Genomic DNA, 22,301 nt, shown 5'->3' with positions numbered 1-22,301 from the left:
TGTTGGTGAACTATTCAAACCTGGGCATTTGTTTTGCCTTTTGTTGTGTGTTGACTGTATCTCAAGGATAATTTTGTTCTCAAACTGTTGTGGATGCATTTGTGCCTTTTCTATCTCATTTGCTTCTTAACTTGTCAATTTGTGCAACTATATGCACACTAAAGCAAACTCATAGTTATGTATTGGTTTTAAACCCACGGTTATGTGTTGGGTTTAAGTTGGTTTGGATAAAAAAAATAATGGATTTAGTTTTGATTAGACTAAAAATGACATCAAATGAGTATGATTTAAGTATGATTTTAAAAGATAAATGTATGAATATGGTTTAAGTATGAAATCATTCTCAAACTGAAATTCTCCACCCAGCGGCTCAGACGGTCACTCTCCCTCGCGCTCACATCAAAAGAGCGAGAGAACGCCCCGACGATTCAGAGAACACGCCGCCACCGCGGACCACGCACCACTCGACAGCCGAGAATGCTCCTCCTCCTCGCTTTCCTCGCCGCCGCCGGCGCCGCCGCCTTCTTCCTCTTCAAGTTCGTCACCGCCGATGGTAAGCAACGCCGCACCCCCATTCTTTCCCCCCTTCCGCCCCCGACCGAACCTAGGCCTATTCCCTTCAAGTATCCACCTTTCCCCCCTCTATTCCTCGCTACTGGCTGGGGGCTAATCGCTCTCGTTCTTGGCTGGGCGCAGGGGATTTCACCCTCTTGTCGTGCGGCCGGCCGCGGCGGGACAAAGTGGACGGCAAGGTTGGTGTTGTTTGCTGGTCCCTTGCCTATCACCTCGTTGGATTCGTTGTCTGAATTCCGTGTGCTTGCGTTTTCCTTTCTTTGGTGCCCTTCAGGTTGTGTGGATAACGGGAGCGAGCCGTGGGATTGGTGAGTTTACTTCTCTGTCTCTTGAATTGAGCGAATTTCATTCTCCACAAGGAAAATAAAGGAATTTGGTCATGGTAAATTGGGTGTCATATGATTTCTTATGTGTCAACCCTTTTGTTGTGGTTATGATTTATGAGCGTGGAGCTGTTGAACTTGATCTTTGCTTTAAGCGCATGTCCTGATTGCTAAACTTTAGGTGTATTGCTTAGGTTAGGCCGTTAGGGTGACGGTCACAAAATGAAGAATTGCGCCCTATGATGAGGTCACACTATGATACATATGTCTCTTTTAGTATTAATGCTGTGTAGATTGCATATCTAGTTGTAGACAGAGGAAGAATTGAACTTACTTTTTCTGCTAGTTTATTAAGGAGGATAGTGATTTTCACCGTTAAAACATTGGTTAGAAGATAACATTTTATCTCCCTAACCTGGCCGTGTTTCCAGTTTTATATGCCATGCTCATGCTTGTTTCGACATTATATTTGAAAAATCTTGTAATACAACTATCTTGCTTTGAGAACTTTGGTGCACATATCTATAGATCTGTAATGACAGTGGTCAATGGTCATAGAGGAGGTGTCTCTGTGATAACTGATATTGTAAATATGCTAATCAGTGACTGGTAATATGGAAAGGGAACTATAGATTTTGTGATAACCTGCTATGCCGCTTAATTTAAGCAGAGTTGCACTCCTGAAAGCTGATTGTATAATTTATTAATCCAGATGGAGGTATTACACGTGGTTCATTAGTGAAAATATTTTGAAGGTTTAATGGCTGCCTTATGTTTGTTGCAGTGTAATGTGAATGGTTAATTCATGTAAATCACGTAGGAGTAATTGGATATATGTTATTTTAGCCAATACATGTCGTTCTTTTGCTAAATTTCATGATACTTTTGCTCAATTTAGCATATTATTCCACGATAGCGGGCTATAAATGATTCCTTATCATGCCAGGGGAGGTTCTTTCGATGCAGTTTGCGAGTTTAGGAGCAAAGCTCATACTATCTGCACGTAACAAGGAGGAGCTTGAGAGAGTGAAACATAACATCATGAGTAAGTTTGAAAAACTCATGTTGTCTTCTAGTAGTAGGGTAGTGGAAATCTGAGTTCTGGACCAAGTTCTAATTTCATGTTTTTTCTGTTCTCTTTATTCTTCGAAGGCAAGCATCCAGATAGCAAAGTTGAAGTGTTACCCATGGATTTATCATCTGATGAAAAATCTCTGAAAGAAGTTGTACATTCAGCGGAATCTCTCTTTTCCAGTGCTGGCATTGACTATATGATGCACAATGCAGCCTTTGAGCGTCCAGTAAATATTATCATACATTTTCTATCGGCCTAAATCCCTTTTAGTCTAGCTGCACAACCACCACCAGTTTTTTGCTTGCTGAATAAATCAATAAAATTGCAGAAAAGGGGAGCCCTGGAAGAAACCGAGGAAGGTCTTAAGGTATGTGAACCATATTTTACTTTGTTCTTTATATCGCTATTGACAACGTAACTTCCTGCTAATGATTTCTTGTTACGCAGGCTACTTTTAAGGTCAATGTCTTTGGAACAATTACTTTGACTCGCCTTCTTGCACCCTTCATGTTGGATAGAGGGATGGGTCATTTTGTTGTGGTATGTCCGAACAAGTCTTTCCTGTAATGGAACTTATCGTCAACATGATTTCTATTAGGTTATTATTAGTTTAGCTAACTCGCTATTCACAGATGAGTAGTGCAGCTGGAAAGGTGCCCACACCTGGTCAGGCTCTTTACTCTGCTTCCAAACATGCTCTCAATGGGTACTTTGCTTCTCTGCGTTCTGAGGTATTAAATATCATACCTTTAGCTCATTAAGCTTACAGCATAATACATTCTGGGTATGCTAAATATATATACATGTGAATTATTCACTTCTGTTATCTACAAGTATTCATAAACAATCTTTCTTCTGTTATCAAGAGCATTGACTGTATTTTCGGTTCAATGGAATTTCGTGGTTAGATGGTTCTCTGTAGATATTTGGTTGTTTCCCTGTATGTTTTGTTTGTTTCTTCATGACTATGTTGCTCAAGCTATATATGTTTATGCGATGTATCTAATATCTTCCATGCTGCAGTTATGTACGAAAGGCATTAAGGTCACTGTTGTCTGTCCTGGACCTATTGAAACACCAGAATCTTCTGGTGCAACTTCTTCATCACAAAGGCATTCGTCCGAGGTTATGCTTTGTTTATTAGACTTCTCTTTATTTTTTTCCAAAAGAACGGAAGTAGTTTGCTAGACAAAGTCACAAGACCTCACCTCAGCTAGGCATAGTTTGCAGTGCTTATTTCCAAATCTTATGTGAAAATGAAGCTATGTAAAATTCTTTATCCACGCATTTCATCCACATGTGTTAGAACAAGCCCAATAACTGCAACTGCTGAATTGAATGAGGTTATCATAATCCAGCAGTGTTCTAAAACACATGTTGTTTGTGTCTAGACTTGCTTTAATGTTCTTTTTTTTTTGGTGTATGTGAGTTATCACATTCTGCTCACGTCCCAACATCTTGTATCCAACTAATTGCTTAACTGTTGAAATTCGGTTCTCAGTCCCCTTTTCTAATCGTTTTTTAATATCTACTCATTCTTGTTAACCTATGCAGAAACGTGTTTCAGTGGAAAGATGTGCTGAACTGACAATAGTTGCCGCAACTCATGGACTAAAAGAAGCATGGATATCATATCAGGTATATTTCAGTCTGAACATTACTGCTTGGACCATTTAAGAAGCCTGAAGTCTTAATTTAGTATGCTATATCATATATTATGCTAGAAACTTACCACCATATGTGACTCATTTACACAATATAAGCTTTCCTAATCAGTGGCAGAGCTATGCTACTAAATCTGGGCGGGCCACCACAAAGAAACTTGCTATGTTTGCACTCAAGGCCAGTATATGCTCTAAATCGCTCACTGTATTTGCCATCGACTGGGCGGGCCGTGGCCCTTTTGATAACACATAGCTCCGCCAGTGTTCCTAATGGTTCCTTGAAACTTTGTTCCCACGTTTTTTGTAAGCAATAACAGCAATTAGCTAGTGCATGTACTAGCATAAAAGCTTCTATAATATAATAATGTGCTAAGTACAATCACTATGTTGTACTCCTTCCGTAAACTAATATAAGAGCATTTAGAACACTACTTTAGTAATCGAAACGCTCTTATATTAGTTTACAGAGGGAGTAGTAACCTACGGGTTTGTAGCTTGTATCACTATGTTATACTATTGGTTCAAGTATCTATGACATTGAAGTTTCTATTTTATGTCTGGCACTCTGCATATAGTGTATTTTTCATTCTATATTTATGTTGCATATTCAATCTGAATTTTAGTGACTTTGTTTGCAGCCTGTGCTGGCTGTTATGTACGTGGTGCAATACATGCCAACAATTGGATGCTGGCTTATGGATAAGGTAATCTTTTCTAATTTGGTGGTTTTCTTTTCCTTACTACCGGTGAATTGTCTTTGCATCCCCCAGTTAGAACAAACTTATCACAGGTAGAAATCGTGTGGACAAACTTGATCGGTGTATTTAGCTTTAAAGCACTTGCATGATGTCACACTTCTATGACTTAAAAATAGAAAAGGTTTTTTTTTTCATGCCGCAACTACAGTCGGCCCATTTGGAACAATGATAGGAAAAATGCTAAAACGTGGAAAGTGCATGAACTGGAGCGGCATGGCTCAGAGTCTCACATATCCTGTACGGATTGAAAACACGTGAATAGAGAAGAGAAGCCAGTTGGAATATAGGATAGGTATAACATGGAAACTTGTGGAGGGAAGAATCACTTGAAAGGAAACATGGAGGGCTATTGCCTTGGATTTCGAAGTGGAAATTTTCCGTGTGTTTCTGACAGTAGTTGATTCCCTCCAAAATTGTAAGAAATATTTTTGGGAGCTGTTCCTTTGTTCTGTATTATTTGAGTTCATTTTTTCCTTTGTTCGAAATGGGGCCTTAGATTTCACCGCTCAACCTTATAATGGGCAAGGCTAAGAGTGTCTGACCATAAACTCTGGAAGCCCTTTTTTTGAGAATTTTTCTTTGAGGAACAGAAAGCTCCTTTTTCATCCATGAGATGCAGCAAGGCGTTTTTTCATGATGTGCAGTGGTTTTTGCACATGTTGCACCCAGTCAACATATATATACCTTTTAAAAGGAATTTTAGATTCTGGCAAGTGGCAACTTTAGAAATACTCTGAGATAAAAGGAAAAATTACTACAAATATATATTTTTTGGAAACTGGAAATTTGAAGAAAACAATTTACAAATACAGGCTGTACAATGAATGAAACAATAAGGCTAACTCACAATGTGTAGTGGTTTTTCCACTCACTTAACAAATATTTTGGTTTTCTTACAATTGTTTATTTGTGAGTTTTACTGTATTGTCTTGTTTGTTCAGAATACTAATGATTTTTTCTTCAAGTTTCTGTTGTTGTTACCATTTCTTAAAATCCTCTAACTCTTTAGTAAATTTTCTGGAATATTTCGTACTCAAATATAAGATGTTCTAAAAAAAACTTAGTCTGGTGTATATAGACATGCCTTAATGTGTTTGTTCACTCATTTTAGTCCTTATGTAGTCCATATTAAAATATCCAAAACATCTTATATTTGTGAACGGAGGGAGTACTTTATAAAATTAAATTCCGCGCACTTCTCTTTATTTAAGTTTGTAATAATATGTTAGGCTTTTGTACATTTTCTCTTCTCTGTTTTTGAGTTTTTCTCTAAATTATTGGTGTTACGCCATTTTGTCCTTCTAAATTTCCTGTGTTATTCCAGGTTTATTTGTTGAATATACTAACTGGGTTGTGCTTTGCGTTGCTTTCATGGTAACTCAAGAGTTGAGAAATAAATAAGTAGGTTCAGTGGTATGGTTAAAACTTGTTGGTCAAACTGATGCGTCTAGGGGACTGAAATCTGAGAAGTAAAAAACATGGTCCTATCCTGCAACTTGGATCATGTTAAAAAATTATTGAAACAATTTTTGAACAGCTATTTTGTTCTATCAACTACTCCTACTTCCTTGTATTGTCACCATAATCTGATGGTTATTTTGTTTTTTACCCAGGTTGGTGCGAAGCGAGTTGATGCCGCTGCAAAGAAAGGCAACGCCTACAGCTGGAATCTCCTCTTCGGTGGCAAAAAGTCGGCTTGACGATGAAGTTGCTCATTACACCTATAGTTGGAATCTACAAGATGCGAGAGGACGTTGGAGATGTACATCAAAATAACTGTTTATGTCCGTTTAATCCTATAGGTGTACTTCCTCTGTACCTAAATAACTGACCAGTTCTCTCCAACTACAATTATCTAGGTAAGGGAGTACAAGTCTATATAGATTATGAACCTTGTTACCCTTTTTCATCTTTATGTGCGACATGACCAATGGGAAGGCAAGCACGCCTTGTACCGTCACCTAGTCAGTGAGTTTCAAGTATTTTAGAACTCAAATACAAATCAGCCTTTTGATCTTCGCATTCCCATGAAAGTGCTGCATAAATCTTGTTAATGTACTGCCGTTTGCATGCTTTCATGTCCCGATTGTTGTGCCGACAGAAATAAGAGGTCAATGTGTAAACGAACCTTGATTCTTCAATTAAAATGCAGTTCTTGTTAGTTATACAAGGAAGTTCAGGCCTCAGGTTGCTCATGAACACCTTACAAGCTACAATACAACACAGAAATATGTCCGATGCTTCTAGAACTGATGTGCACAAGAATTACAATGTTCGCCACGGCGCAGATGCACACAACGACATTGCCTATGCATGACAACAGCACCACAACCAGGTTTTGGAAAAAGAATTGGAAGTACTGGAGCATCTTATAAATTACAACTTACACCTTCAGGCCTTTCAAATGACATTTCCTTGGACCTTGAACAAGACATACAACATAGCTTCAGCCTTCAGGCCGTCCGCCATTCTACAGAACATTTGAACTAGTGTACATCACTCAAATCGCACTCTAGTGTTTCCAACCGTTGAGAAAGCCATCTGGAGTGTAAGGCTCCAAGAATCCAATGAACTGCAAATCATATGTCAAGGAGCCAAGGAACAGTCAAATACCTGATTAACAAGAAACATGGCAAAGCTGGAGCACACATGATAAGACCTAGAAATCTTCTACTTCTCATGGTCTTCTATCGAGTACTTCATTTCTCATCTTGTGATCCAAATTTGTATGTAACATCACAATGCCTACTCTACACCATAAATTGATTATAAAAATCAAATGTGTCATGTGCCTTTGTCCAAACTTTTACATGGTTTTCAAATTCAAGTAAAATTTGGAACCATTTTGATTTTAATATCCGGGCTCGCCCTGCAGGGTCCAGGCACTAACCCTGTAACAGGTGTCTTGCCCTTCTCGGGTCCAATCTCGAAGAGCCATTTGGGCAAGTCTTTACCTCAGCGGGCTAGTTTTCTTATTATCTGATTTGTAATGCATAAGACAGGGAAGGCAAACAATGAGTGATTTATTTATAAAAGAAAGGATTGGCACTTGGCCAACAATGTTGCTCGAGTGATAAAAACAATAGTAGAAAAATTATCATGTGGGTTAAGGTGCATCACTTTTTACATTAGAGCCCAGCAGAATAAACGAAGGAATAAGAAACTAATAGATGTACCTTCAAACCATCATGAGACCATCTGGCACCATAACCTTCATGCACACGAATTTCAAAAACCGGCCTATTGGGCTGTGTCAGATGAATATTTATCCAACAGCCCTCACGTAACAAACGGTCAATGACTTCGGACGAAAGTTGATTCTTCTTAGGATCTGTAGATAAATAGTTTAACTAAATATACCATAATGCAAGTCTTCAACTTGATGATTGTTAAGCAGGGACACATATTTACCACTTCCATGGAGGCAGCCCCACCACCCATCACTACTCCTGTGAACATGTTTGGCCAATGCCCTTGCAGCATCAGTTAAAGAACAACTTTTAACCTCCAGTACAATGCAACACCATCAATCTTAGTTACAAGCGAAATTTCACAAGGTGAAAGCTTGGTAATATTCAAGAACAGCAAAGGCTTTTTGCGTTTTCAAGAAAAAAAATATTCAAGAACAGCAAAGTGTTTGGATGGGACAGCATGGCAATAGAACCGAGTAATTGCTAAAGCTGAACTTACAGTTGGTTTGTGTAGTTTCATACAAGATGATATCAACACGGATTTTGGAGGAGGTAGTCCATCTGGAACTGTTCCTGATGTGTTTGCCAGACCAAGGAGTCTACCTAATCCATCGTAACCCAATCCCTAAAAAATAACAAGAGGTAAGTTCACGAAGCACAGAACCAGCTACATAACTAGTACAAGTGCATGTATATGATTATTCAACTTAAAGCAACTAATGAATCTAAAACGGTACTTCCTCAGTCCACAAATAAAGGCCCCCCTTGAAATCTGCTCTATGTATTATTCAACTTAAAGCAATTCATGATTTTCAGTCATATGTATTATATTTTATTAGTCAAAGTTGAGCTCAAACTTTAATGTGGCCTTTTATATGTTGATGGAGGGAGTATTTATGAATTATGATAACCAGAACATGAATCAATACAAATATTACTGGTTAAAAGATGGCCCATTAAGATTTAACTAACATTCAGTAAAACTCCGAGCTACAAAGCTTGCAATTGACATGCAAAGGCCAAAGGGGCAAGCGAGCTAGCTGTTTTGAGTGCATAAGTATTGACATTTAATGTTGTTCAATGTGTATTTACAAAGTACATACACTTAGATATATCATCTTGTATACCCCATAAAAGATACGTCGCTAGAGATATGATTACAAATGTTCTGGTAACATTACAAACAGAAGAAATGTGAAATGGAATGGGGTAAGTGTGCCACTCACAGAAAGAAGCTCGGTCATGGTTATGTAAGGTTGGATTTGCGGCTTTGAGACAGATATTGCCAAGACTCCATAAGAGTTCTCTTTTTCCTCTGTGTAGAAATTTCTATAAACTTTGACACCTGTATATGCAGATAATTTAATCGATTGTCCAGGGGTCCTTTACAGCTGCATATAGAATCTCTTAGATAAAAAAGATAATAATACTAGTGACAAAGAACATTATGTGACATCAACATAGGTATGGACTTGAGATGCTTCAGAAATGAGTACCCATCCGCGTACCATAAGAGCTCAGTCGTGTTTTTTTGGGTACAATAATGTCTGAAGATTAAAGAGGTAACATGCGTAGCATGCACCTTTCAAGCTGAATTAAATTATTATCTAAGGTGCCTGCCAAACCAAGAACAATCAGCGCATCATGGATTCACAGCAAGCTGTCGAGGGGCCAGCAAGCTTTATAAGAAATATGTACAAGGTAGTACAGCTCTATATAAAAGTTACACTTTTACTGATAGTATTGCCAACTACGGCCTATGCATGTTGCTATTCCGGACTATATTGCAAATTTTGAACTTGACAAACTGGTTCATATTTATGCTCAAACTCCAGTCAAGGACCTACATGTTCTGTTATGTACCAGTCATTAATTTAGAAGAAAAAAATTATTGTAAGAAAGCCAGGGCATGACAAGTGCCAAAAGAAGCTATGCACCATAATAAGTATTTTTAAAAGGATTAACTCATGGGTGACCAAAGGTGCAGACTTCATGAGAATTAATCCAGTTATGGAATCCGAAATGATAAAATCATAAGAAACAAAGTACCTTCTTCGATTGATGAAATATCAGGAAGAACATTTGAGATCGTCTCTGCTTGCAACATCTCAGAGAACGAACTGTACTTTCTAACTGCCTGAAAAATAAATAAGCAGTGGGATTTACTCCCTCCGTCCCAAAATAAGTGACTCAAAGGTGACTCTACTTTGTACTAAAGGGGCGGAGGGAGTACAACTCTAGAATAAAAAGTATATATGCAAGGTTAAGAAGGATTATTTGCCCAATTATGTATTATGAGTCCTAAAATATAAGCACATATTTTAAATAGAATCAATTGTGGATTTTTTCTATTCAGCGCTTTATGCAAATTGACAGAAAATCCATAAAGATACTACAGCAATCAAATAGGTTTTATGCACCAACCAGTAGAACCAAAAGTCCTAACTGATGGAGAAGGTTGGGCGATCCATATATACTTCAACAAGTACAAGTTTTTTTCCCTTAAAGATGGAACATTACTAATTTGAAGATAGCAGTACAAAGATATAAATTTTATATTCAGAAAAGCTAGTTACTGTTAGGAAGTATTAGTATTAGTCTAGGAGTCCTCATTAGTCTATTAGTATTAGTCTAGGAGTCCTTATTAGTCTATGTTTACTTTCCTTGCACCTCAAGTCTTGTGTAATATATATATATGCCCCTTAGGCCTTCAATAAACATAAGTTGCTTTCCTAACATGGTATTAGAGCTTAGGTTATTTTTTTCGGGCGCCGCAACTCGCCCTCCCGATCAAATCTCGCGCGCTCCACGCTGCCTCGTTCTGCTGCTCGATCTGAGCAGGGACGGCTCGTCCTGGGCTCTTCTCCGCCTCCAGCCGCCGCCGCCTCATTCCGCTGGATCTCGTGCCCCCAGCCGGCGGTGTGTTGCTCCAGATCGAGCCGGTCCTCCGGCTGTTTCCCCATCAAGCTGCTGCAGGACGCCGCTGCTTGGATTGGGACGGACTCCTGCGCTGCTGACGCGCGCATCCTCCGGCCTCCGCAGCCGTACGGCCGCTGTCCGACTCCGCCACAGTCTGGCCGCCGTCCGTCCGCTGTCCGCGTCCGGCACCGTCCGACCGCCGTTCGTCAGCTGCCGCTGCGATCTATGCCTGACCATCCGTCAGTGCATGGCCATTGAGATCCGTTCGGGGCTGCATCGTCCGTTGACCTGGGCATAAACTGCTTTGGTTAGCCTTGGTGCTGGCCTGCAACGGCTGCTGTGCACACACGTGACGTGGTGCTGTACTATTTCTGGTGGTTCATCATCGGTTGATAGTGTTCAAAAAAAAAAAATGTTCCTCTCGGGTCTGCATGTCCCTTGCTGCCTGGTGGCTCCTGCTGCTCCTGTCTCGCATCTGGGTTGTTCCTCGACGCTTGATGCTCGTTCGTTTGTATCGCCGTCTCTTTCGGCGTCTTCTGCAGGTTGTGGTGGTATCTTTACCGCTACTCCTCTTGTGAGCTTCACATATGATGACTGTCGCTCTTTCTCGACACCTCTCGCGACTTTCATCGGTTGTACTGGTGCACATGACTCCATCATATTGTGTGCTTTTTAGTTTATTTTTTCCGCTGCGTCCACCAAATCCGCTGATATTTTGTGTTTTCTCATGCCATGCGAGTCCACCATACCTTAGTCCGTCAGCCTTTTTTTTTCTCCGGTCCTGATCCTTTCTATACAACTTTTGTGGCCTATTTGCCCTTGTTGTTTTCTATAGGATTTCCTGGACTTCTTTAGCATTGTCGATCTACGTCCATCGTGCCTTATCCGCCGAGCTTCTTTCGCCGACGGTTGTCGTGGACTATGATTTTCTGCACAATGCTTTATTCTCTTGATGTGACATCTTCTTTTGACAACCTATCTTCTCTTGATACTTATCTTGTATCTTCAAGTGATGCGGTGTCTACCTCTGATGTGCCATCTCTTCGTTATCTCCTTCGGCGACTCGACAAGTTTTGAAGACTCTTCATGCTACGACGACACTCTCAAGACGCGGATTTGGATTATCATTTTTTTTTCTTCAGTATTACACTTCTTCAAATGCAATGCTATTGCATACGCTTTGCATTTGAGGGGGGGTGTTAGGAAGTATTAGTATTAGTCTAGGAGTCCTCATTAGTCTATTAGTATTAGTCTAGGAGTCCTTATTAGTCTATGTTTACTTTCCTTGCACCTCAAGTCTTGTGTAATATATATATGCCCCTTGGGCCTTCAATAAACATATGTTGCTTTCCTAATAGCAAATAAAATTACCTCAACCTCAAGCAAGAGGCATTTATTGAAGAGCAACAAAGAACCTTGTGTAATCCTGCGACAAATGACAAAAAAACATGATTATGTGAATGCACATTGAGTATGAAAAACAAGCAGAAGTGCTCACAGAGGTGGCGTTTGGTTTGCGGGCGAGTTAGGTTGGTTGAGGATATCCTCAACCACGTGGTTAGGGATAGCCACATTTTCTTGTTTGGTTGGCTGGAGCTGAGTAGGCTGGATAGCCATTTTTTGTTGTTTGGTAGGAAGGATAATAACTGATGAGGCGGAGGGAAAAAATCGCCCTTGCCACCGCGCCGCCCTCACCCCCGCGGGCGACACGGACGGCGGTGCCAGATCCACCGCCTCGCGCGGCCCCGTCTCCTTCCCCCGCCTTCGCTGTCGGTCGGTTCTGCTAGGGGCTTGCGGTGGCTGGTGGCGGGGCAACTTCTCCCTCCCCTTGGTGTGGCTGGTGCGGGGCAGACGGCCTGGGCTGGAGGCGTCGGGCTGGCGCAGGGCCCGGCGGCGTGACGGCGGCATGCGGACGGTAGGGCGGCGGCTCGAGGAGAGAAGCCCGCCGCCGCCGGCTGCCGCACGGGCTTTGCCCGGCGGAGAAGCCCGACGACGACGAGAGGGGAGGAGTGTGAGAAGAAAATAAAATGTTTCGTTTCCTCGGGAGGTCACCGAGAGTGGGTGGCTGCCACCATCCGCGAGAATTTCACGACTCCCCTTAGCCAGCTTTTGAAGGAATATTCCAAGGTACCCCAGCCTTCTTCACCATCAAACCAAACGAGTGACATCCCTCCTAAAACTGGCTATCCCTGTCCACTGGTTGGTTATCCCTCAAACCAAACACCACCAGAATCAATAAGCTTGGGAGATAACTTTTTACTGAATCAAGAATATAAGGCTTCCAAGTAGTAGGCCTACACCTTATTGTATAATCCTTTTAGCGAATTTCAGAGTGCCAATTGGAGTGGATGCATTTAAGAATTTAATACATGCTACTTGAGTCCACAAATTATGAAATAGAGCAATTGTGTTCTATCCTCAAACTGAGAACTGAGAATGAGAATATGGAAGACCCTGAAATAGAGCAACCTGGACGCGGCGTGTCCACCACCACGCCGCGGCGTGCCGACCCCGACCATGGCGCCGACGAGGATCATGGCCAAGCTCCTGCCCGCGGCCCTAGGCGCACGCGCCGCCGCAGACGCAAGCACAGACGCACGGTCGCTCCTGCCACCGGCCGTTCAGACGGCATGGCAGTGGACGAGCTGGGCTGGCGTGCAGCAAGGGAGGCACGGGCGGACGGACTAGCCACGTCGCCGGCGTGGCCTGCCAGTGCCGGCGCGACGGCGCAACCACCCTCGATCCCGACGAGGGCTGGCATGCTGCCCTGGCCCGGCCAGCACGGGACCCACAACCCGCGTCACCATGCCAGAAGAAGAAAAGGCAGAGGAAAGCTAAAGCAGGACTTGACAGATGGCCAGACACACAACGCTGATGTGGTCGTGGAGGTCATCCAGACAGGCGCGGTCGGGGCACGTGTCAGCCCCGCACAGGCTGGAATTGGCCCGGAGCCGTCTGGGATTTTGAATCTGGCGGTTGGCCACGATCCCAAGGATGATTCAACGGGGCCACATCCTGGTTCGCCTGACGCTTCGGGTTGTCGGGGTCAGGACTTGGCCGGCGATGTGCCGGACTCGCTACGGGAGCCAGCCGTGTCAGCGGCCCTGCCGGGACAAAGTGGTGATACATCCCCACCCAATCCCAACGTGGGGCGGGACGCCGCTAACCGGTCGACGGACCCGCCCCCCACGCACGACGCTTTGGATGGGGAGGCGACACCCCTTGGCGCCAATTCTCCCGCCCAAACGCCCGAGCCCCCACCTGCTTCTGCCACGACAACTCCCGGCCCTTGCACACGAGGCCCAGTCACGATTCTGCAAACACATGCAGCCCATCCCTCTCCGCCGAAATCAACGAAAAACCCATCAACAGCCCAAGCCGTGAATGCCCAAAGCCCATGCGGCCCAACGTCCAGCCGCTTTGCTTCGCCGCCTATTACACTGCGACGATCCCGTGGGCGTACCACGTCCCAATCCTGGACGCTCGGAGAGTTCCTGGCCACTGCGACAAAACAGTTGAGCGCCGCTCTGCCAGCACCGGGGAAGAAGCCACGCCGGCCTCTCAACTTCGCCCCCCGCAGCGGGCGATCTACGACCGCCACCTACGCTACGCCCCCCCCCCACAGCCCAGCGACACGCCCAAGTTCAGGTTCTACGCACGCTCGGGATAATCGGGCTTGATCAGAAGATCACCGTTGCAGAGATGAGGCCTACGACGACATGTTTGTTGCGCCCCTCCCCCTGACGGTCATCAAGGGCATCGCTGCACTGGTTGATCGCGAGATCCTAGTCTGCATGGCGTCCCCGGCGACCGCCGCGGCACACGTCGACGTCGTGCGCGAGGACTAGCTTAGTCTAGATTTTGCTGCCGGTCGATCCCGTCTTCATGGATCACGGCATAAAAATAGTTGTATGAAACGTGTGTGGCCTTAAAGCGCGTAGCCGCCATCATGCCATCCGGTCATTGCTGGAAACCACCGGGGCCTCCATTGTATGCTTGCAAGAAACGAAAATGGAGTTGATCTACTCGGCTGTCGTCCTCAACGCACTCGGCCCGGAGTTCGACGACTATGCGTACGTACCGGCCCATGGCACGCGAGGCGGCATCTTGCTGGCGTGGAGGAGCAGGGCCGTGTCTATCACGGACCCAATGCTCACCACAAATGCGCCCACCGCGAAGGTTTCCACGGCCACCGGGAAGCCGACAGCTACGGCTCAAGGCGACAGCGACGAGGCTCACGAGTTGCAGCTCCAAATCCACGGGCAACATCAAGGCCAAGCTTGTGATCTCACGCAAACTCATCTCGCGCTTCGACAAGGCCCAGGAATCGCGAAACCTGCCGCCCCCGGGGAATTGGCTGCGCAAGCAGCTCAAGGTATCTTACCTTGGGCTCGCGTCCTTGGAGCGCATGATTGCCCGCCAACGCTCCCGCATAGCCAACCTCAAGGACGGAGACGCCAACACGGGCTTCTTCCACCGACAATGCTCGTTTCGTCAGCAAAAGAATCATATCTTCAACCTAACCGTGGACGACAGGGTGCTCACGGACCATACCGAGATGGCGCAAGCGGCCTTCTCGCACTACGACGCCCTGCTGGGCACTGCCGCCGACCGGGCGCACTCCCTCGACCCGTCACACCTCATTGAGCCGCCCGACCTTGCCGACCTTGACGAACCGTTCAGTGTTGAGGAGATCTGGTGGGCTGTCAAGCACCTCCCCACGCACAAGGCATCTGGACCAGACGGGTTCACAGCCGAATTCCTTCGCGCGTGCTGGGGCATTGTCAGACAGGACTTCATCGATGTGTTCCAACAGCTGTTTGATTACATGGAAGGGGATTCTACAAGCTCAACCAAGCGTTGCTGACTTTGCTTCCAAAGCATGCTGCTACCAATGGCATGCGAGACTACAGGCCGATTTGCCTCATTCACATTGTGGCAAAAATCTTCACCAAAATGCTCTCGTTTCGCCTTGACGCCAAGTTGGACCACCTGGTCAGCCGCAACCAAAATGCCTTCATCGTAGGACGGAGCTTGCACGACAACTACATCCTCGTCAAGTAGTCGCTCAAGATGCTCCATCAACTAGGAGATCCAAGGGTCATGCTTAAGCTCGACCTCACACGTGCCTTTGATTCCCTATCTTGGCCATTCCTCTTCGAGGTTTTGCGTCAATACGGATTTGGGAACCGCTTCCTGGAGTGGATCGCCATCCTCTTATCATCCTCCAGCACGCGAATCATGATGAACGACGAGCCGGGACCGCCCATTTGGCATCGACAGGGACTCCACCAGGGTTGATAGCTCTACCATTGAGCTAGACGACTCCTTTGATGATACCAGCATGTGCTTTGTGCGACGTATCCAGGAGTGTGAGGTTAAGGAGGCGTTAAAAAGGATGAAAGTAGGCAAGGCGATGGGTCCTGATGGTATCCCCATCGAGGTGTGGAGAGGCCTTGGAGACATAGCGATAGTATGGCTAACTAAGCTTTTCAACCTCATTTTTCGGTCAAACAAGATGCCCGAAGAATGGAGGCGGAGTATTTTAGTACCAATCTTTAAGAACAAGGGGGATGTTCAAAGTTGTACTAATTACCGCGGAATCAAGCTGAGCCATACTATGAAGCTATGGGAGAGAGTCATTGAACACCGCTTAAGAAGGTTAACAAGCGTGACCAAAAACCAATTTGGTTTCATGCCTGGGAGGTCTACCATGGAAGCCATCTTCTTGGTATGACAGCTGATGGAGAGATACAGGGAGCAAAAGAAGGACCTTCATATGGTGTTCATTGATTTGGAGAAGGCCTATGATAAGATACCTCGGAATGTCATGTGGTGGGCCTTGGAGAAACACAAAGTCCCAATAAAGTACATTACCCTCATCAAGGATATGTATGATAATGTTGTGACAAGTGTTCGAACAAGTGATGGCGACACCGATGACTTTCCGATTAGAATAGGGCTACACCAAGGGTCAGCTTTGAGCCCTTATATTTTTGATTTGGTGATGGATGAGGTCACAAGGGATATACAAGGAGATATCCCATGGTGTATGCTCTTTGCGGATGATGTGGTGCTAGTCGATGATAGCCTAACGGGGGTTAATAGAAAGTTAGAGTTATGGAGGCGGACTCTAGAATCGAAAGGTTTTAGGCTTAGTAGAACTAAAATTGAATACATGAGGTGCAGTTTTAGTGCTACTAGGCACGAGGATGGAGAGGTTAGCCTTGGTGGGCAGGTGGTACCAGAGAGAGACACGTTTCGATATTTGGGGTCCATGTTGCAGAAGGATGGCGATATCGATGAAGACGTGGGCCACCGAATCAAGGCTGGGTGGATGAAGTGGCGCCAAGCTTCTGGCGTACTCTGTGACAAGAGAGTGCCACAAAAGCTAAAAGGCAGGTTTTATAGGAAAGCTATCCGACCTGCGATGTTGTATGGCGCGGAGTGTTGGCCAACCAAGAGACGACATATCCAACAGTTAGGTGTAGCAGAGATGCGCATGTTGAGATGGATATGTGGCCACACAAGGAAGGATCGGATACGGAATGACGATATACGAGAGAGACTTGGGGTAGCACCGATTGAAGAGAAGCTGGTCCAGCATCATCTCAGATGGTTTGGACATATTCAACGGAGGCCATCGGAAGCGCCGGTGCATAGCGGACAGATAAAGCGTGCTGAGAATGTTAAGAGGGGTCGTGGTAGACCAAACTTGACATGGGAGGAGTCCGTTAAGAGAGACCTGAAGGTTTGGAATATCGATAAAGACTTAGCCATGGACAGGGGTGCGTGGAAGTTAGCTATCCACGTTCCAGAGCCATGACTTGGTTTCGAGATCTTATGGGTTTCAACTCTAGCCTACCCCAACTTGTTTGGGACTGAAAGGCTTGGTTGTTGTTGTTGTTGTTGTTGTTGTAGGGACTCCACCAGGGTGACTCCATGTCCCCATAGCTGTCCGTGCTTGCCGTCGACACGCTTGGTCGGCTCCTCCGACGCGCCCACGGCTCGGGCATGCTACAGCCGCTGCATCCACGACGACACATCCCAGCGATCTCGCTATACGCCGACAATGTCATGATCTTCTGCCAACCACGACTGGCGATGTCACAACGGTCAAAGAGATCCTCGCCTTGTTTGGCAGGGCCTCCGGCCTCCGGGTGAACTTTGCCACGAGCTCCGCCACCATCTTGCACGGCGACCAGACGGCCACGGAGACGATTGCGCACCTCGGCTGCCAGGTGGTGACACTGCCTGTCACCTACCTCGGCATCCCCCTGTCTACGCTTCGCCCATCGGCCGCCCAACTGCAGCCCATGGTCGACTCTGTTGCCGCGCGGCTCCCAACTTGGAAGGCCTGGCTGATGTCAACAACCGAGCGCCTGGCCCTGGTAAAATATGTCCGAAGCGCCATCCTGGTGCACTAGCTGCTTGCGTTGGCACCCCCCAAAAAGACCCTCAAGCAGCTTGAGAAGATTCAACACAGATTCCTTTGGGTCGGGCGCGCTGCTGCCAACGGTGGGCACTGCCACGTGAACTGGAACCGCGTCTGCCGCACCATCGAGCTTCGGGGCCTGGGCGTACGCGATCTCGAAAGCGCCAGACTCGCACTACAGCTTCGCTGGTTATGGTTCTCAAGAACAGATCCCGAGCGTGAGCGTGCATGGCAAGGACTTGACCTCCAGTTCTCGCATGTGGAGCATGAGCTGTTCTGGGCATCCTCCTACACGGTCTTCGGGAACAGCACGACTGCCCTGCTGGGAGGACCGGTGGATCAACGGTCGGTCCGTCTGCGAGCTCATGCCTCACCTATATGACTGCATACCCAAGTGCCGACGCACAACCAGATCTGTAGCGGATGGACACAACGGCAACTCCTGGGCACGCGACATCCACGACACATTAGGCCTGCACGAGATCGGTCAGTACCTGCAGCTCTGGCAGATGATGCAACACATCAAGTTCTCGGCTGCCCCGGACCAGTTGATATGGAAGTGGATAGCGAGCGGCATCTACTCGACGAAGTCATGCTACTTGGCCGCATTCCATGGATCTACGGCTTGCTACTCCTGGAAGCTCATATGGAAAAGCTGGGCGCCGCCGAGGGTCAAATTCTTCCATTGGTTGGCCAACCAGGATCGTTGTTGGACTGCCGAGAGGTTGGCCCGCCATGGACTGCAGCACCATCTTCGCTGCCTCCTATGCGATCAAGAGCCGGAAACCATATGACACCTGCTGCTAGAATGCCCATTTGCCCACGAGGCATGACATGAGACCCTGGCCTGGCTTCGCATCCCAGCACCTATACCCAGTCGTGAGCCCTCTCTCATGGACTGGTCGATGCATGCCAAGGAGAACACGCCGCGGATCCTCCACAAAGCCCTGAAATCAGCCGCGCTGCTCGTGCCCTGGATGGTTTGGAAGCACAAAAACAACTGCGTCTTCGACAATGCAACACCATCCATGTATATGCTTCTAGATAGGATCAAGGACGAGGCCCGCTCTTGGGAGGCCGTCGGGGCACCTGGCCTCCGCCTTGTGATTCCACAAACCTGGGATGTCCACTGATGGTAATGTAATTCTTGTCCTAGGATGATTGTACCCGAACTCCTTTTCAATGCAAAGAAACGCAAATGCTTTTTGCGTTTTCTCGAAAAGAAAATATACGCCAACACCTAAACATAACAATATGATGAGCTACAGAACTAGAATTGTTGCCATTTTCATAATGTAACTCCGATAAATGTTCCGAGTTGGCAGACATTAAGGTTGTGATGCTTTTCCACCATATATCTCAACTTAGAATTTCAGTCTTCAAAATTTTAAAACCAGCTGTGCGTACCGGTTGTAATTACCAGCTGCTAACCTCCCTTCAACGTTCTTGGATCCAGCTACAGAAGTACATGGTTCAAGTTAGAAAATGTGGTTGGCAAAAAAAGTAAAAAAAATGCAGGTTACAAATTCTCGAAATACTCAATTAGTGCCTTTCAGCTTTATAATAGGCCATTAAAACTGATTAAGTGGAGAAGGGGTTAAAAATGATTTAAGTGGGGAAGGGGTTCGGACATCATTCAATTGAAATTAGTCATTTCAAGAATTAAATGCAGATCCTTGATTGTGTATATTGCACACCAGAGAAAAATAACAGACATATTAAACAAAAGAATAATATTGATATACATATAACTACAAGGAAAGGAAATATGAACATCAATTAGATGTTAAATGAACCACAAGAAAAAGCTTCCGGAGATACCACTGAGTTGAGTGAAGTATGGTTCTTGAACATGTAGCACAAACTCCACTGCATCATAAATCTAGTGAATACAGATGACAACAATAAGCTATAGTCAAACAAATTGCCGAAAAGGATAACACTCACTAGTGTGTTTTAAAATTTCAAATCATTCGGCAAAAAAATGTACACATGTACATGTGATAGTACACTGTATACTACTCCCTCCGTCCCAAAATAAGTGTCTCAACTTTGTACTAGCTCTAGTACAAAGTTGTACTAACCTTGAGACACTTATTTTGAGACGGAGGGAGTACTAACTTGCAAGAAAACACACATTATTTCCAATTGTTATTTGCACACAAGAAACAAGAAAGATCGTCAAGAAAGCAATTATTTGTACGCCCAGTTTGTTTTTGTATAGCTCAGAGAAACACATAGATTCTCTTAAATCCGCCTGACCACATAATATATCAAATCTGTACATGCATTGTTCACAGATTTTTTAATGCCAAAAAAAAATATTGGCCCCGGTATAGTAGTTCTCTAGAGCCAATTGTAGTTCCCACGGCAAGGTATCCATATTACAGCAAATAGGGAATTTTTCAATATTTTCTTCTCATTAAATTTAGTACTCCTCTGCTCCCAAAGAGACAAAGATGGTATATGCAAGTATCATTATGCCGCTCATGCTCATCCTTTATGATCAAAATTCATATCATAAAATCCTAGAAGTCTGAACACTGCCGCACATGCAGTACTACTCCAGAAGATGATTAACACTGCTTAACTGATTGACACTGCCGCAAACAAGTGGGAGTACAATTTTATACCCGGAAATTGATTGATACTGCTTAACTGATTGACAATAGCTTCAAACATGATTCTGACTTCCTATCTAGAAGATGATTGTTGCCCTGAAAATCTTTTCCTTTTCCTCCAGTTTCATCACCTATTCAGCTAGATTTCAAGCAAATCCCATGAGAGAGAAAGCAAATCGGAGAAAGTTACCCGCTTTAACTCGGCGCCCTTCTCGCGCAGGATCGCCTCCCACTCCCCTTCCCTCTTACGCGAATCATTCTCCTCCGCAGGAGTTCCTACAGCCCCCGCTACCACCGGGGCCCTCGGGATCCGCCCCTCCTCGGCGCACCCCGCAAGCTCCGCGGCCAGCTTATCGCACAGATCGTCTTCGAGGAGACGGGAGCAATAGGAGCGGGACAGAGGGAGGGCCGGGTCCGGGGCGGCGACGTGGGATGAGAGGACTAAGCGGAGTAGTTCACCCACGGCGGACGAGAGGGAGACGGCGCCAACTCCCGGCGACGCCGGCTGCGGCGGCGAGGAGAGGTGGTCGGTGGTCGCCATCTGTTGTGCTGAATTGCCGGACTCGTGCACACAGTAGTGACTAGTGAGACATGGAAGGGGGATTATACCATGTAAGATAAATAAATTAAAAATTGGCATACCAGATTACAAGTGTTTGGCAATAGAACCCCAAAAAATTTGCCAATCTTTTTAAAAGCTGTCAACTTTTGATAAGTTTTTGCATTGCCAAATATTGGCTAGCCCAATTTTTGATAATGAACCAAACCAAACTAAATAGGCTATTTTCGATCCCTAAACGGCTATCGGCGTGCCCGACCGGACGCGTCTGTTTTAAGCCTTTATTTATGCATGCATTTAATCAATCCTTTTATATTCTTTTCAAGTTGTCCGGTCAAATACATGTATGGATTAAGAGAGAAAGAGAAAAGAATAAAAAAATAAAAAGAGAGAAAATGTGGTCTCCGGTGGACCGCATCCTACGTGCAGGACTGCTCCGAACATCTCTTTATACTCCTTATATTTATTGTAGATATAAGGATCTGAGTACAATCTGATCATATCAGACAAAATAAGGGTCCAATTATGTGGCTTTTTTCCTCTCTCTTTTATCTAAAAAATAAGGGTCCGGTTAACCCAACCTGGTTATGGCTAGCTACAACTATAAACTTCAACGATGTGTAGCTTCGGCCTAAAAGGACTGTCCACTGTTTTTATTAAGAATGCATGTTCTTTTTAAAATGGAAATATTGTTTATAATATTTTATAGAAAAATACACTCTCGTGTAATCATATAACCTTTTGCTGATTTAAGAAAAATATCAGAGGGAGTAGTATACTCCCTCTGTATCTAAATAATTATAGTTTGAAAAAACTAATCATACATTAGTAGAGCTATATAAAGTTTGAGAACTGTGAATAATTTTTCTTATGGGGGGCTTAGACCAAGATTTTGGTTTTTGTTAGACCAAGAATTTGGTTTTTGTTAGACCAAGATTAGGTTCATGTGTCTTGTTTTTTTCTTTCATCCTACTGGCATGTGAAGGCTTAATGGATATCCACGATTTCTTATGTATTGCTTTTTCCTGTTTGAAACATTTGCATATACACAATTGCATAACAATGTTGTCAAGCTCGGAGATATTATGTTATCTTTTTAGTTTTGTCATATCAGTCTTTACGTGACTCGTATTTTAATTTTTATGATATGAATGAGACACGTATTACCATGTAAAAAAAATAT

The 22,301-nt window shown here is 44.8% G+C and overlaps 2 protein-coding genes across 5 annotated transcripts; one reads left to right on the top strand and one right to left on the bottom strand.

Annotated features, from left to right (window-relative positions):
- The first annotated feature begins 371 nt into the window (after nt 1-371).
- Nucleotides 372-6,415, top strand: LOC123447812 (dehydrogenase/reductase SDR family member 7). Its single transcript, XM_045124494.1, has 12 exons — nt 372-553; nt 697-752; nt 848-881; nt 1,843-1,941; nt 2,049-2,197; nt 2,300-2,338; nt 2,419-2,511; nt 2,604-2,702; nt 2,995-3,096; nt 3,526-3,609; nt 4,274-4,339; nt 6,007-6,415. Exons 1-12 carry the CDS (start codon nt 478-480, stop codon nt 6,091-6,093), a joined length of 984 nt encoding a protein of 327 aa, XP_044980429.1. The 5' UTR covers nt 372-477; the 3' UTR covers nt 6,094-6,415.
- A 207-nt stretch (nt 6,416-6,622) lies between these two features.
- Nucleotides 6,623-21,152, bottom strand: LOC123447810. 4 transcript variants are annotated; one of them, XR_006631541.1, is made up of 11 exons: nt 20,750-21,150; nt 19,760-19,820; nt 19,346-19,394; nt 11,875-11,929; nt 9,634-9,721; nt 8,811-8,929; nt 8,084-8,209; nt 7,805-7,898; nt 7,570-7,724; nt 7,284-7,372; nt 6,789-6,965 (listed from the first exon to the last, which is right to left on the bottom strand). XR_006631541.1 is itself a non-coding variant. In XM_045124491.1 (10 exons), exons 1-10 carry the CDS (start codon nt 21,098-21,100, stop codon nt 6,906-6,908), a joined length of 1,158 nt encoding a protein of 385 aa, XP_044980426.1. In that variant the 5' UTR covers nt 21,101-21,147; the 3' UTR covers nt 6,623-6,905. The 4 variants fall into 4 exon arrangements, 3 of the variants coding, with proteins under 3 accessions (XP_044980426.1, XP_044980427.1, XP_044980428.1); XM_045124491.1 differs by lacking the exon at nt 7,284-7,372 and having other exon boundaries at nt 6,623-6,965; nt 20,750-21,147; XM_045124492.1 differs by lacking the exons at nt 6,789-6,965; nt 7,284-7,372 and having other exon boundaries at nt 7,663-7,724; nt 7,805-7,866; nt 20,750-21,152.
- Nucleotides 21,153-22,301: the final 1,149 nt, after the last annotated feature.

Source organism: Hordeum vulgare, chromosome 4H, assembly GCF_904849725.1.
Source record: "Hordeum vulgare subsp. vulgare chromosome 4H, MorexV3_pseudomolecules_assembly, whole genome shotgun sequence".
Classification (NCBI taxonomy): Eukaryota; Viridiplantae; Streptophyta; class Magnoliopsida; order Poales; family Poaceae; genus Hordeum; species Hordeum vulgare.
This window is presented reverse-complemented; position numbering and strand designations above follow the sequence as displayed.

Coding starts and splice junctions, on each gene's coding strand:
- LOC123447812 (XM_045124494.1), top strand. CDS start 478: ATGCTCCTCCTCCTCGCTTTCCTCGCCGCCGCCGGCGCCGCCGCCTTC. Junction 2,703..2,994: donor TTGCTTCTCTGCGTTCTGAG/GTATTAAATATC, acceptor TCCATGCTGCAG/TTATGTACGAAAGGCATTAA. Junction 3,610..4,273: donor AAGCATGGATATCATATCAG/GTATATTTCAGT, acceptor CTTTGTTTGCAG/CCTGTGCTGGCTGTTATGTA.
- LOC123447810 (XM_045124491.1), bottom strand. CDS start 21,100: ATGGCGACCACCGACCACCTCTCCTCGCCGCCGCAGCCGGCGTCGCCG. Junction 11,930..19,345: donor GCAGCTGGTAATTACAACCG/GTACGCACAGCT, acceptor CATTTGTCGCAG/GATTACACAAGGTTCTTTGT. Junction 6,966..7,569: donor GGTCTCATGATGGTTTGAAG/GTACATCTATTA, acceptor TATGATTTGCAG/TTCATTGGATTCTTGGAGCC.